Below are 16269 nucleotides of genomic sequence, written 5' to 3' on the forward strand. Positions count from 1 at the left end.
AGTCTGTGAGGCTGCATTCTGTGCAGCAAGGTTCAGAGAGGGACTCAACAGGACCGTACTCCACTCTGCTGAACTATGGCTACTGGTAGATTGTGGGAGAGAGGCAGTCACTGATTTCACATGTATACTCACAGGACAGCCATCTAGGCTCCAGCAGATTTCTAAAACCCAGAGCCACACAGACAGCTCTGGTTAAACTCTTTGGGTCACAAGACAAAATGCAAAGATATGGATGTGTGAAAGGGACTTGTAAAGAGGGGCATTTGAAGGGGAGACAGTTGCTTTGAAGCTGATTTTGGGTGTTGGGTGATATGGGCCATCGCGTCACTGGAGAGATTTCAGAGGGTCTTGGCTGATCAAACCATATTAGCCTGGAAGCAGTCTACAGGTTCTCATCTTCTGTGGAACCAAAAGCAGAGCCTCTTTTCCAAAGCAACATATCCTTAGACAAAAATTTTGAAGTCTAGATACATTTAAAATATACATACTGGTTTAACTCAGCAGCCTTTGCAATCAAATGTCTTTCTGCAGTTAAAAATCCCAAAGATAATATGATCTGGACTCTGTGTGTGATTTCCATCTTTACATGGCTTATTTTTATATTACTTTTAATTTCTCTTTAAAGGCTTTATTTTTTAAAAAATTTCTATTTCTTTATATAACTGTCTATATACCTTTTCCTCTCTCTTTTAAGCCTACATACATTTTTACGCACACTGTAAACTGTTTAGGGTTTATCCCATCTGAATCTGTCTTATTGTGAATCTATTGCTTTAAACTGCAGAGTGATTAGGACAGAGAAGCAACAGCCTTGGCTGCTGACTTCACCCACCTCAGCTTTTCAACATGACAGTGGTACATTTACTGCCAGCTCTGGGGGAACCATGCTCATGGATGACTCTGTGAAGCAGTGGTTTGTGGTGGTATTGTGTTCCCCAAAATATTGTGCACTCTAATAAACTTATCTGGGGTCAGAGAACAGAACAGCCACAACGTTAAACATAGATGTTAGGTAGTGGTAGCACATGCCTTTAATCCTAGCATTCCAAAGGCAGAGATCCAGATCTCTGTGAGTTCAAGGTCACACTGGAAAGAGCCAGGCATGGTGACTCACACCTTTAATCCCAGGAAGGATGGCTGGAAGCAGAAAGGTATTTAAGGCATGAGGACCAGGAACTAGGCTGGTTAAGTTGTTAGGCTTTTGAGCAGCAGTTCAGCTGAGATCTATTTGGATGAGGACTCAGAGGCTTCCAGTCTGAGGAAACAGAATCAGCTGAGGAACTGCTGAAGTAAGGAAGCTATGGTTTGTTCTGCTTCTCTGATCTTCCCGCATTCACCCCAATACCTGGCTTCAGGTTTGATTTTATTAATAAGACCGTTTAAGATTCATGATACAGTGGTTCTACATTTTCATCCAATAACGTGTAGCCAAAAAACCTTTTCTTTCTTTCCTTTTTCTTTGTGTGTGTGTGTGTGTGTGTGTGTGTGTGTGTGTGTGTGTGTGTGTGGACTAGCAAAAGCTATATCCACCATACACCATGGTACATGACTTAGATACACCTCTGTGTCCCACAGCAGGATTCTGCCATGCTACACTCAAGTCCCCGCATGCCTCAAACCCATCATAATGTAGTTCAAGCTCACAGGCCACAGCTGGCCTGAAGGACACACTAGGAAGCTGGTTTTGCTCAGTTTTAGAATTTTGGTTTTTTTGAGGTTTTTTTGTTGGTGGTATTTTTTTGGTTTTTTGTTTGTTTTTTGTTTTGGCTAGATTTACATGGGAAAAAATTTGCTGCTATAGAAACCAGCCTTCAGCAGGCCAGGAATCGGGAATTGAAGGGAAGCCACCCCAGGAAATGAAGGACTAATCACTCCATTGACTTTTCTGTCTGTGACTGTAAACCTTAATTCTCTTAGTCCAGCCAAAAGGGAATTATACACACACACACACACACACACACACACACACACACATCTCCAACATGTTAGCTTCTCACTTAGGGTGCTGATAAATAGCAAGCCTTCAGCAGGTCAGAGAAACTGAAGAGGAGATGCAGAGCAGGTGAACTACTGGACAGACAAACAGACACACTAGGACTTTTCTGAGGGTCAAAGCTTAGTTCTTCATTTTATTATTGTTTCCATTGCTATTGGTGAAGTTATTAAGGCCACTCCATGTAGTTAAAAGGGAGGTTTATTTTGTGGGGTAACTTACAAGTGAAAGGATAGTGTACAGGGTCTGGGAAAGGCATGGCGCAGTCCAGAGGTGTTCTCTGGAGAACTCTGCTTGGTCTACCTCCAGCGTCCAGGGTCCAGGAACTAAGAGAGCCTGTGCATCTGGAACTCGGGTCTTCAGGGTCCTCTCTCAGCCCCCCCTTGTAGGTGTGACCCTTACCAAAGCCTCAATGGGGGTTAAAGCTTCCAAGTCAAAGCTGGAATGGCTTCCCACTACACATTGCTTATTCTATTATATCCTTTTTTCTGTTCTGTTCTTCTACCCTGGCATTTCCCTTCTTTCTCTTTCCTAGTGACTTCCTTCTCACTACTTCCTGATGACTTCCTAATGTCTTCCTTCTAAATTCTGTATTTTTTCCCTTACAGCTTATATACCCCAGTAGACTCTTTCAAGAAAAATAAAAATTACAATGCAGTTACAGTGAAAATTACAATGTAGTTACAGTTTAAGTGAATGATTACAATGAATACAAGTTTTAAAAAAAGCATTTTTCCCATTTCCCTTACATGATTAAACATTTTATGTATTACAAGTGAAAAGCAAATTGTCCCCAAGCACCCACATTTTAAACATTTGTCCTTTAAAATTCTCATAGATCAGGAGTCTTTCAGCCATAACTGCTAACACAGACAGTAGTTTTTTACAATTGCCATAAAATAGATAACTAGTTTCATTTTCATATTTTAGAGTTTGCCCAATTATTTTAACTAACCATCCAATTCTTCGTTTTCTAGTTACATGAAGTATTATTTAAAGCTTTGTTTTAGCTATGATGCACTCCAAACTCCATGAACACATTTTCCAATACCAAAAAGATTTTGAGCTAATTCCTCTGACTCTATTGTTTTCCTTAATCATTCACCTAAACCACAGTCTATAGGCTCCTCAAGAGAAACTCATAAGTCCCAGCTGATGACACTTCCTTGGTCCTATTTTCTATGCTCTGCATCCCTAATTCATCAGGGGCGAGGTCAACACTATATCTTATGTTTACCTATAATAAATTTCCCACTAAACTCACCTCTATCATAATCCCTTACTACATGTGTTAAAAACCCTTAATCATCAAAATTCTATTTAAACTACCACTACTATTGTATAAAATCATTACTTCAGTTAAACAGTACAGGTCGGGAGGAAATCGTCTTCATAATAATCCACAGTTAAAATGCCCAATAGAACAGGAAATTTTCATGAGATAATCACATTACATTTAAGGCAGTGGAGATCCCCCCCCCACATTCACACCATGCCAGATACCAGAGAAATACAGCAGCAGCAAACATGTAAAGGCACAGCACTAGCAAGAGACATTCTGAAGCCACAGCCCTCAGGGCCTTGCCTATCAGAGATTCACCCATCAGTGCCTTGCATTCTGGTGGGCCAAACTCCTGAATTCAAGTGCTCCCTGATGTTCCTCTGACATAGCCACCAGCAAAGTTTTATTTTTTTAAATGTCAGATTAATTCAAAGAAAAAGAAAGAGTGATTTTAAAATGTCTCTTTTCCTTAAAAGCTAATAACTGCACATAGGTAATTGATAAGAAGACAATCATTTGCCGGGCGGTGGTGGCGCACGCCTTTAATCCCAGCACTCGGGAGGCAGAGGCGGGCGGATCTCTGTGAGTTCGAGGCCAGCCTGGACTACCAAGTGAGTCCCAGGAAAGGCACAAAGCTACACAGAGAAACCCTGTCTTGAAAAACCAAAAAAAAAAAAAAAAAAAAAGAAGACAATCATTATACAAGCTAAGGCCATGTGATTATTCCAGAAACTCCATGTTGAGAAGAAGACTTCATGGGGATAGAGAGAAACCAGGTGCTAGGGAAGTTCCCAGGAATCCCCAGGGAGGTCCCTAACTTGGACTACTAGGAATAGTGGAAAGGGTGCCTGAACTGAACTGCTTACCCCAGAGATCAGATTAGTGAATACCCTAACTGTCATCACAGAACTTTTCTTCAATTGCTGATGGAAGCAGATGAACAGATCCACAGCCAGGCACCAGGCCGAGCTCCAGGAGTGCAGTCAGGGAGAGAGAAGAAGGATTCCATGAGCAAGTGCACCAAGATCATAATGGGGAAACCTGCAGAGACGACCAAACCAAACTAGTGGGAGCTCATGAAAGTTGGGTCAAGGGCTGTGGAGGTGGGATCAGAATCCATCTCTGGTGCCTGAGTGGGCTTTTTGGATCCCACTGCCTATGATTGGATAACTCTCACAGCCTTGAGGGGGAGGGGCTTGGACTTGCCTCTTCTGGATGTGCCTTCTCATGGGAGGCCTTGCCTTTTTGTGGGGAGGAGTTGGGTGTGGATTGGGAGGGAGAGGTAGGGGAGGGGAGGGGGAAGAGGGAGGTCTTTGATTGGTGTGTAAAATGAGTGGAAAATTTTTCTTAATAAAAAAATAAAGTAATAAATAAATAATACCAAAATATAATGTCAGATTAATTCAAAGAAAGTGGAAAGTGATTTAAAAATGTCTCTTTTTCTTAAGAGCTAATAACCGGACATAGGTAATTGATAAGAAGATAATCATTATACAAACTAAGGCCACATGATTCTTCCAGAAGCCCCATGATGAGCGATCGATGCCCTGGATCATCAAAAATTCTTCACCAGTACATCTGTAATTCAACACACAAAAATAATGTCAAAGTATATTCAGTACACTCACTGTTGCTTCTTTTTAAAACCTCATAGTTTCAACACATCATTAAAAATCCCTCTTTATATTCAAGTAATGGTACTAAAGAAGTACTTACAATTTTGTTACATGTTATGTCAATCTAACTTACTTATATCAGGTCCCTTTGTTAATTTCAAAAAACCATCCAAAGAGGTGTAGCTATCACATCTACTTAAAAGCATAGAGGAAGTAGGCTCTGTAAACTGGGCTGAGTTTAGAGAGTCACACTAAGATGCAACTTTGTTGTCTTCACTGTGTCACTCATTTCTAAATCTGAAATGCTGCCCTCTCTTCAAAGGGCAAAGGCATGGATGAAGTACTTGTTTCTTCCGAAGCAGAAAACCTCAGCTTCCTAACGACACACAGACACTCTAGGAAATCAATCTTTGTGCAGTTCTGCTGACTCAGTAGAACGTTATGCAAAAGAACACAGCATTAAAATCTAGACTGAGGACTGGAGGAGACTAAGTGTTTCTGACAGGAGTCAGTGAGTTCCTGTCAGCTCCTGAACTAAGACGGCAATGACAACCACGGATGCTCAGCTATGGAACATCCCCAGCAGCCCATGGCTACAAAGAGAGCCTGGGTAGCAGTTGGAGCACAGCAGGATGCAGGGGCCCTGGCACGGGTTAGAAAAGCTGCTATTGCTAAAAGTTCTGGATACACTGGAATTACCACCTGTGTGTCTCCATCCCTGTGTGTCTCCATCCCTGTGTGTCTCCATCCCTGTGTGTCACCATCCCTGTGTGTCTCCATCCCTGTGTGTCTCCATATCTGTGTATCTCCATCCCTGTGTGTCTCCATCCCTGTGTGTCTCCACCCCTGTGTGTCTCCATCCCTGTATGTCTCCACCTCTGTGTGTCTCCATCCCTGTGTATCTCCACCCCTGTGTGTCTCCATCCCTGTGTGTCTCCATCTCTGTGTATATCCATCTCTGTGTATATCCATTTCCTTGTATTTCTTAGGATTTAACAGTTCTCAAATCTACTGAAAGGGCAGATTTCTTATTCCTCTTGTGAGAACAATCTTTTTGTGAGTATGAGGTCTGTTGAGGGCCCACTTCTGGTTTCACATTACCATCCCCATCCTTCTGACAAGAAACTGGTAAGGAATTTGTATTAGAAGGATGACACACCACACCAGGAGAGAGGAGATATCAGAAATAAGTTATCCCCCCATACTTGTTTTGTTATCAGTAATCCAAACATAATTTGGGTTACTATTATTCATTATTATTTTGAACATCCAAGAGAGATTTAACATATCAGCATATTCCTCTCTCATTTATATATCAAAATTAAAATCAATGAGAGCAATTGTAGAAAGAGAAGGTATTGTAATTTTAGAATAATGCACTTTAATTTTATTAAATTTTTTTGTTTCTATTTTAATGGTATTAGGCCTAAATGGTATTTCCTTCTTAAGATACTGAAATATGTGTTTCTTTCATTGCAGGACATATCCTCTGCTAGGACATTTTACACACACATACACACACTCACACACAAACACACGCCAGACTTTGATTTCTTGAAGTGATCTAGAGTGTGAGGCATAGGGAAGACCCTGAATGCTGGCAGGCAAAGTTCAGTCACTTTAGCCTTGCTACCCTGACATTCTTGGGCTCTGCTCACAAGTACCATAATCTGTATATGTAGAAACAGTATGCGCTTGTTAACTATCGGGGCAGCCTAGGTCAAACTCAAATGTTCTGAAACAAAGAAGTCAAACCCACAACCAAGACACCAAAATCATTTTTAAAAGGCCCAAAGAACCCTTTCTGCACATTCTACACCATAGAGCAGTGGGATTAAAACACATCCATGTGTTCACTGGTTACAGTGATTCTCTCTGGGGAACCAGGAGAGGACAGAGTGTTAACCCTGAAAGCATGGGTTTTCCTTCTGAGTCTAGGGGCATTCTATGTCCCCATTATGACACTGAACTCCAGCTTACATTACATAGTTCTGACATCTACTGACTTCTGCTGTATTATGTTCTGTACAGAAGTTTTGTCCCAGGAATACACTGTGCTGCAAAGCCTGTAACACAAACAGGAACAGGAAAAGGCAAATAGTTTAATATTTCATAGGTTTCCAAAGAATAAATACAATAATAAATTCAAATTCAATCTTGACTGTAATTTGCAAAAAAAAATTAAATAAACAAAACCCCACCGAGTTCAGTCTGCCCAGCAAAGCAGTGCCCCTCCCCCACACTCAGGAGGTTTAGGATTGAAATGATAGGACCTCCCAACTACTAAGAGGTGGACCCTCTAACTAGATTACCTCAGGCACCTCCTTCTCTGTACAGTCCATAACCATGTAAACACTGTGATTAAAAAATACTATTGATTCACGGTAACAATATTTCTTGTTTCTTTTCATCAAAACCAGTTGAGATTATGGGAGTAAGAAAGTCTGTTAAGACACACTTTACTGCAGAGAAAACTTGGCAAAGCCAATATGGCTATGGCTATCACATGCTTTCTATTTCTTTTAATTTCCTGATATAAACTATATATCTTAGTCCCGGATCCTTTCATTATTACTGTATTGAATAGAGTCACAACTGCATACTTCTCATTATATCATCTATCTTTCCTCTTTACCCTGGGGTTTTTCTCACCCTTTATGTCTCTCAAATACCATGTGACTGGGGAAAACCCCAGATGACTCACTGAACTTTGGATATTAACAGGAAAGTTCTCATCTTTTGCTCCTGGAAGGAAAATCCTGGGTAGCTGCTGGTTAGAGATTACAGCTGGGGAAAGGACTTGGCTGGGATTCATTTCGATTGCTAAAATTGGAGACCCCAAGTACAGTCACAGAAGGACAACTTACTGTAAATCCATAATGAGGAATGTTAAAGTACTGAATCCATGAGAGCTCAGGTACTAAGCTTCCTGAATATAGTGACAGACCTGAGAAAAACTATGAAGAACAAAACCACAAATTAGAACCAGTCAAGTGACTAAGAATTCTAGACAAGATCCTCCCTCTTCAAGACCCCTTCATCCTTCTGACCATTTCTCCTCAGACCAGTGCTTTAAAACATTCTTTCAGTAAACTCTACACAGAATTCTTAATCTGCAAAGCCAAGGTTCTTTGTGGTTTTTAAAAGAAAGACCTGCGAACCTATTCTATAGGAGCCAAAGCTTACAGATATTATGTTATCTTTAAAATGGCATGCAGCCTATGAACATTCTTTAGACTTTAAATACTCCCATCCTACATATTTAAAATCCTCTTTAGATTCTTTATAATATCTAATTTGTATAGCTATATAGTTTATACTGTGTAATTCAGGGGATGACGATATTCAGAGCAGAAGTGTCATTTGTTTCCTAATTTTCAATATATGATTGGTTGAATCTTTGACAATATGACAGGCCAACCGCAGTGTCTATACTAATAAAACTCCTGCCATCTAGGAACACATGCTAGAAGAACACAGTATTGCCTCATTTTATATCAACTTGATACAAACTAAATTCACTGGAGAGTGGGGGAATCTCAAAACACAAGGAATGTCTCTAGGGAGGAGATTGGTCCTACCTCCACTTGATGTACCATGTTTTGTTCAAAGAGGCCTGCCCTTTTCTGAATGGAGTAAATGTGGAAGGAGGTAGAAGGGAGTCAGGGGGAGGGAACAGGAGAAATGGAGGGAGGAGAAACTGTGGTTGGTATGTAAAATAAATAAAAATTAATTAAATAAAAAAAGAAAATGTCTCTATAAGATCATCTGTAGGCAAGCCATTGAGGTGACAGTGCCCAGCCCAATTGTGGGTGTGACCATCCCTGCTCTGGTCATTCTAGTTTCTAGAAGAAAGAAGGCTGAGTGAGCCATTAGAACAACCAGTAGGCAGCACCCCTCCATGGTCTCTGCATCAGCTCTTGCCTCCAGGCTCCTACCCATTTGAGTTCCTATTCTGACGTCCTTCAATGATGAGCAGTGATGTGGAAGTGCAAGCCAAATAAACCCTTTCCTCTCCAACTTGCTTTTTAGTCATGGTGTTTCATCTCAGCAATAGAAACCCAAAGTAGGACATGCGCTGGTCATCATATACCCACTTCTACTTCCAAGGATCAATAAGTCTTGTTATTTATAAGAGTTTTGACTTTCTATTCATGACTTTAGGAATAATTTTTGGATTCAGTTAAAATACCACCTTAAGACAACTTCAAGATTAGAACAGATAAACCATACAATGTGGTGAAGAGCAGCAGAAAATGTGCACAATCCCCATTTAAAAACAGTACAAAAGTCAGAACCACAATGGAGAAGACAGAAAGCACTGATGGGGAGGAACAAGAGGCAGTTATGAGGTTCACATAAAACTTGTCCTGTCTTAAGTACAGTAGAATTTGCAAAGCAATGACTGTGTGTGCATGCATTCAGACTGCACCTGACAAAATGCTTTAAAAAATACATTTGGCATCATAACTAGTTTTTAAGGTCTCATTTAGAAACTTTGTACAATAACCAGTTGTCTTAGTTCCTTTCCTGTGGTTGTGATAAAACACAATGACAAACATAGAAAAGTCGGGAGCTTTTCTAAGTACAAATTACAAACATATGGGAAAAAATGAAGGAAACAATCTCATTCACAAAAATCTCAAAATGAGGGGTGTGGGGGGGTCTTGGAATAAATCTAACCAAATGTAATACTTGTTCAATAAAAATTTTAAGACACTGGGGGACAAAGATATTGAAGATACTGGACAATAGACAGACCTCCCATCCTTATAGATGTAGGATAAAAATTATGAAAATACACATCCTACCAAAAGCAACAAACTTGTTTATTGCACTCTTCATCAAAATTTCAATACAATTCCAATATATTAAAAAACAATACTAAATTTCATATGGAAATACAAAAGACCCAAGTTAGGGGAACAATCCTTAACAACAATAAAACTATGAAATAATCCATCCCCCTATTGTAATAAGAATAATTCATCTTCTCTATGGATAAGAGGCTTTCAGTGTGCTTGCCTGCACATCTGGGAACAAGAGAAACAGACTCTGGCAAACTTCACCACCCCATGTGTCCTTCTCTCATAAAGAGGACAACATGCCACTTGCTCTGGTAGGACCAGGGTCCCCTTCAAACAAAAAGGATACTTGAGCTTAGGGATGTGCTGTGGGATGCCCTTCTGTATGTTCTGAATGTGTGTTGCTCTCATTACTAAGAATAAGGCTAATTGGCTGGTAGGTAGACAGGAAGTATGGGCATGACAACCAAACTAAGGAGGGAAGAGAGTGGTGGGGTTGGGCAGATATCAGCCAGCCAGTGAGGAAGACATGTAAAAAATGAGGTAACAAGCCATCAACCATGTGGATAAACATAGATAAGAATTATGGGTTAATTTAAATATACTAGCTAGTTAGAAATAAGCCTGAGCTACCCGCCAGGCATTTTTAACTAATGTAAGCCTATGGGTGGTTATTCTAGAATTGGTGAGCAGGAGAGAACTGAGAACTGTTTACAGAAATGTCCTGCCACATAAATGTAGCAGTCACTCTTTGGGCACAAAGAAAAGTCACTCTTTGTGCTGTACAGTTAACACAGTTTACCCAAGTATTCAATTCTATACATCAGTTTTATAAGCATATTATCAAAAGTAAAAACAAAGTGAACTCTAACAACAATATGTCCTTTAGGTAACAGGGTATTTTTAGGTTCCTTTTGAGAATTAAAGACTGCCTGGATGATCCAAAGGGGACAATTTGGGACACATGTACCTGTCCATCAGAGAAATCTTTCTGGTTTTATTTTGTTAGTTAGTTTGTTTTGTTTTCTTAGGTCTTTGTTTTATTTGCTGAGAGATGCTGGTAGAAATGGCTTTACCAGAGGCAATTGGAGTATACAGCAGGTAACAACTAGTATTCAACAGGTCGACCTAGCAGATGAATAACTCTCTGATGGGGAGCCCCACTTGGTAAAGCTATAGAATCACTGACTGTAAATGACTGGTTGCTTCTGTCTGTAATTTTTCTCATGTGCCACTGCATTGCTTGCCTAAAACCAAAACAACAACAACAAAAAACACAGCTGTGGGGGTCCTTCCATAGACCATTGGTAGTGTGTTTTATATCTTTTGGGCACACATATAGCTGTGGATGATCAGGAAGATGATTTCTGCTTAAGCTGTATGATTCTGATGAACAGAAATAATATTAGGATATTTTTAATAACTGATATAGGAGAATAACAGTATTCTTAGCTACAAAGACAGCTAATTTTAGACTTTAGAACAAATTCAAAACAGACTAGCTGACCCTGCAAATAATAATACTCAAGAACAAGTGTCTGTTAAACCAAAGTCAGGCTGACATCATTAAGACATAACCACCTGCTGCAGTATTTGGCTTTCTGCACCTAATCCCAGCCTCAGTTTATGTTACAGGCTAAAGGTTAAGTCAACTGACCATTTACTTTCTCACTGGCTGCTCAATGTGATCTCGCTAGCCTGAGGAAAACTGTGTGACTTATCACATGTTATGAGCATGAGTTAGATCCAGAAAATGTAACATATTGTCCAGAGATGGCTGTTGTTCTGTGTGGGGGGGTGTGCTGAGTGAGGGGTGTAGCTGAATGTGCAGAGAGAAAAGTATGAGAGATAGAAGAAGAAATGTGAGAGAACTGTTAGAGAGTGATTGGGTGAATGATATGGACCAAGTGTGTGAAGGAACTATGTAAAGAGCTCTGTGAGGAACTGTGTAAAGTGCTGTATGATGAGAGAGCTGTGTAAATGAGATGTTGTAATGGTGTTTAGAGATGTATGGCCATGTAGGAGAGAGATATAGGCATGTAAAGAGAGCTATAGAGCTGTATGTAAAGGATGTAACTGTGTAGAGACAAAGAGATTTTTATAGGGAATTAGAACTTAGAAAGAATTAGAACTTAGAAGGAATTAGAAACTAGTAGGAATTAGAAATTAGGCAGAATTAGAGCTGAAAAGAAGCTATAGAATTAGAGCTAAAGAAGAATAAAGAGCGTGACCTGAACAGGTTGTGTGTGAAGTTATTAAAGAAATCCTTCTATCCTCACTCTTGAGATGTCTTCTCTAACTTGCCCTGGATAGTGGCTTGGGAGCTGGACTCACAGGCTGCAAAATTTCTTACTTTTCAAACTGAACTGTTAGTAGAAAAGCTGATTTAGTTATATTAACAAGTTTTAAATATTATCTTTAATTTTTTTTTAGTAAATTTATTTTACAACATCATTCAGTTCAACATAATAGCCACAGATTCCCCTGTTCTCCCACTCTCGCCCCCCTCCCCCTCCCCCCCACCCCACCCCCCATTCCCACCTCCTCCAGATCAAGGTCTCCCCCGAGGACCTGGATCGACCTGGTAGACTCAGTCCCGCCAGGTCCAGTCCCCCCCTCCCAGACCGAGCCAAGCATCCTGGCATAGGTCCCAGGATTCAAACAGCCAACTCATGCAACGAGCCCAGGACCCAGCACCAAGACACAGCTGCCTCCCAAACAGATCAAGCCAAATGACTGTCTCACCTGTTCAGGGGGCCTGATCCAGTTGGGGGCCCCTCAGCCTTTGGTTCATAGATCCTGTGCTTCCATTCATTTGGTTATTTGTCCCTGTGCTTTATCCAACCTTGGCTTCAACAATTCTCGCTCATATAAACCCTCTTCTTTCTCACTAATTAGACTCCCAGTGCTCCACCAGGGGCCCAGCCGTGGATGTCTGCATCCAGATTCCTCAGACCTTCCTTGGATGGGGTTTATGGCACAACTAACAGGGTGTCTGGCCATCCCATCACCAGAGTAGGTCAGTTCCTGCCGTCTCTCGACCATTGCCAGCAGTCTTTTGTGGGGGTATCTTTGTGGATCTCCGTGGGCCTCCCTAGCTCTCTGCTTCCTCCCCTTCTCATGTGGTCTTCATTTACCATGGTCTCCTATTCCTTGTTCTCCCTCTCTTTTCTTGATCCAGCTAGGATCTCCCACTCTCTTTCCCTCGACCGTCGCCCTTCATTGTTCCCACTCATGACCAGGCTGTTCATTTAAATATCATCTTTAAAATAATAAACAAGACTTTTAAATCTTAATTTTAAATGTTTTCCTTGTGCTGAGCTTGTCCATTTCCCCTGGGCAATGATGTCAGCAGCCTTGCACTTGGATGTAAAATGTCCCACCACTGTAAATCTGAACTGTGCACTAGGATAATATCACAGGAATGGGGCCTCCCAGGTCTGTTTCAATTTGTTTCTGTTTTGTTTTGTTTTTCAGCTTTTTAGCAGTATTTTTCCCCAAGCTGGAAAGCATAGACTAGAAATCTTAGCAGAGGAGTTTGGGTGAAAACTTTGTAACCTAAGGGAAAGCAAAATGGAGAAGAAAGCCATAACACAATTGAGAAACTGATTTTAGTTTCCCTAGTGCGAAGGGCTGTGGACTCCCTAGATGGGAGACATGTAACATTCAAGTGGAGAGAGGCCCTAGCCCTTCTGAGAGCAACTTTAATCTTAAACAAATCTCTTTAGTTCTGAGTCACTCTAAGATAGTCTTCATTATTCTAGCAGCAGTATGGGAAAGGGAGAAGGCCTGTATACATCTGAGATGAAGTGCATTCCTACCAGTGTATATTAAAGTTTTCTTTCATCATTTCATTATAAAGTTACAGAGAAACCACCTAAGGTTTTAAAACAGCCAACCTTAATTTACCCAGTAACCTTACAGGAACTACCAAATGATACATACCCCTCAGGCTGTGTAAGAGCTGAATAGACTTCTATGCAAATGTTAGATCTGAAGAGATTCAAAGAAGCAATAGTCTCATATGGCATCCACTCACTGTTTGTAAAGCAGATTTTAAATTTGTGGTCAACTTGTAAGAGAAATTATCCCTCAAGACTGGAGAGATTTGGTTACAGCAGTCTTAGAGGCTGGTCCCCAATTACAATGGAGGAGCTGGTGGAAGAATGAGGATAAGACCATTGAACAACAAAGCAGAGCTAGAGGTCTTGAAATCTCCTAAGAACAAATTCTTGGGGAGGGCGATTATGCTGATATATAAAGACAATCTTTATATGATGACCACACGCTTGCTTTGTGCTGCACAGTAGCCTTGAATGCTTGGGACAGAATTGAAGAAGTATGAAAGAAAATTGAGTCATTTGATAAAGTTGTACAGGGCCCAAAAGAAACCTTCACTGATTTCTTACAAAGATAGACCACAGCAGTACATTGAATGATACCAAATTCAGAAGCTAAACAAATAATAATTGAATCTCTGGCTTCTAAAAATGCTAATTCACAATGCAAAATTATAATTAGGCTGTTAAAGGCAAGATTAGCACCCTAGGAGGAATGGATTTGAGATACAATCAATATTAAATCTAATGATCATAGTGATGTTTGAATAGGAAAGGTGACTTCCAGAGGTTTGAAAAAAATCGTAATGTCAAATGTTTCAATTGTAGTTAACAAGGCCACCTAAAAAGGAACTGTAAACAGTAGGCATCCCTAGAAACAATATTTTTTCAAGGTTAATTGCAACAGAATGCCCCTCCCTTCTGGATTATGTAGAAGGTGTAGTAAAGGCAGACATTGGACTAATAAATGTAGCTCAAAAATGGGCAGACAAGGCAATCCCTTGCCTTTGCCATCTTGAAACAGCCTGAGGGGCCTCTTGCAGGCCCCTGGTCAAATTCCATTTAGTCATTTCCTGTTATTGTGGAATAAACTCCCCCCCCCCGACCAATTAAAGATCCTAATGCTTATTGTAAAAAAAAAAATCATACTGCTTTGAATGATAGAACAGCTATAGAAAAGAAAACAATAAAATCAGGAGAAACTATAAATCAGAATTGATAAATATTAGATTGGGAACTTCCCCAAAATTAAGGTTGGGGAAGGATTTTGTTTTTGTCTTTGCAGGAAAATAAAAACAACCATCTTGAGGAATTTAAAGACCTTTGTACAAATAAGCATCCAAAGAAGAAGGCAGAACTACCTGGAAAAATTACCAAGAAAAGGAATAATCTGACCTCATGAGATCTCTTAAGTTTCAATGATAGAATCCCATAACAATAACTCCACATGGACAATGATAACCCCATTAAGATGACAAACATCACCTAAAGATCAGCTTTGGACTACAAACTGTTCGGGACAATTGTGAGGTGGATATCTGAGATGATCCAGCCTCACAGACTACTCCAGTAAGGACTTGAGACAAGCACTGCACTTTCCCATTATGCAGAGACTGGAAAACAAATGATACAGCCACCTCTCCCTGGACTTGACAATTAACCCAATTTTTTTCTTTTTAGGATCCCCTAAAGATGCCTTCTGCCCCCCAAACAGCAGGAAGTAATTTTAAGAACATGATGCTCACATTCCAAAGAGGTGGGGTGCGTAATTTTTGGTCACTCAGTGGGTTACGGATAATTGTCATTGTTTAGGATGGCTGTTTACAAGATGTTAATTGTTAATGGTCAAGAGAAAAGCTAAACAAAGGAGATTAGAATCAAAGTTCTTGTTTAAAAAAATAGAGGATATAGATATGAAAAGATAAAAGGTAGACTATTGAGGCTACTCTGAAAAGAAAAAAGAGAGAATACATATATGATAAGATAAAAAGGTAGATTATTGAATCTACTCTGAAAAGAAAAAAAAAGGAATATAGATAAAAGATAAAAAAGGTAAATTATTGAATCTACTTTTTAGAAGCAACTATTTGTTTTAAATATTTTACATTGGATTGGATTTTTGTACATTTTATACAAATTTTGTATATTGATACAAATTTGAGATTATTTTTGTTAGAACATACTGTATATACATCTCTAATCTTGTTCAAGGTATTGCACCTATAGAAATAACAACAATGTAATGCAATTTTCTAGTCCTTGAAAGTTATTATTACCAACTATTTAGGATAATAAAGAAATGAAAGTTAGTAGTTAGTCATTACAATGGAACCTATAGTCATGTTAGGTATGTTTTCAGGGTCAAAAGGAAATATATTTTAGATAGTCTTCAAGCACTTCAGAAACCTGCAAAATATGGCATGTAAGATGCTTTAATAACATAGATTCTTTTTTGACAATGAGATATGTCTGCTCCAGGCAGCACCAATCTGCTTCAGAGAAGATGATGGGCGCTGAAGAAACTCCACATGGAGTTTACTTCCTTTGTGACAAAAGTTAGCCTCTGGGCAAGAAAATGCCCTTGCTTCAACTGCTGACAGTATGCCATCCAAATGGGACAAGCAGGACACAAAAGAAAGGACTGCTGAACTTTGCCAAGACAAAGTAGAAAGTCCCTTTAGAAAATCTTACTTCATGGATGAGTCTATCAGATATGCTAGGCCTGTAGGCTGAA

General features: G+C 39.9%; 2 protein-coding genes across 6 annotated transcripts in view; both read right to left on the reverse strand.

Annotated features, from left to right (window-relative positions):
* LOC102918786 (ATP-binding cassette sub-family G member 3-like) overlaps positions 1–16269 on the reverse strand; it is a 184310-nt gene that overhangs the window by 112467 nt on the left and 55574 nt on the right. The window lies entirely within an intron of this gene.
* LOC102923512 (ATP-binding cassette sub-family G member 3-like) overlaps positions 1479–16269 on the reverse strand; it is a 70414-nt gene continuing 55623 nt past the window's right edge. For 3 of the 5 annotated variants that reach the window (XM_076546850.1, XM_076546851.1, XM_076546854.1), the window contains 3 exons: positions 7759–7848; positions 6872–6957; positions 1479–4853 (listed from right to left, as the gene is read on the reverse strand). In XM_076546850.1, coding sequence (XP_076402965.1) covers positions 4700–4853; positions 6872–6957; positions 7759–7848 — 330 coding nt within the window. In that variant the 3' untranslated portion in view covers positions 1479–4699. Of the gene's footprint in view, positions 4854–6867; positions 6958–7758; positions 7849–12776; positions 13852–16269 lie in introns of those variants that run through there. The other 2 variants (XM_076546852.1, XM_076546853.1) reach the window with 2 other exon arrangements.

This window comes from Peromyscus maniculatus, chromosome 10 (genome assembly GCF_049852395.1).
Source record: "Peromyscus maniculatus bairdii isolate BWxNUB_F1_BW_parent chromosome 10, HU_Pman_BW_mat_3.1, whole genome shotgun sequence".
NCBI lineage: Eukaryota > Metazoa > Chordata > Mammalia > Rodentia > Cricetidae > Peromyscus > Peromyscus maniculatus.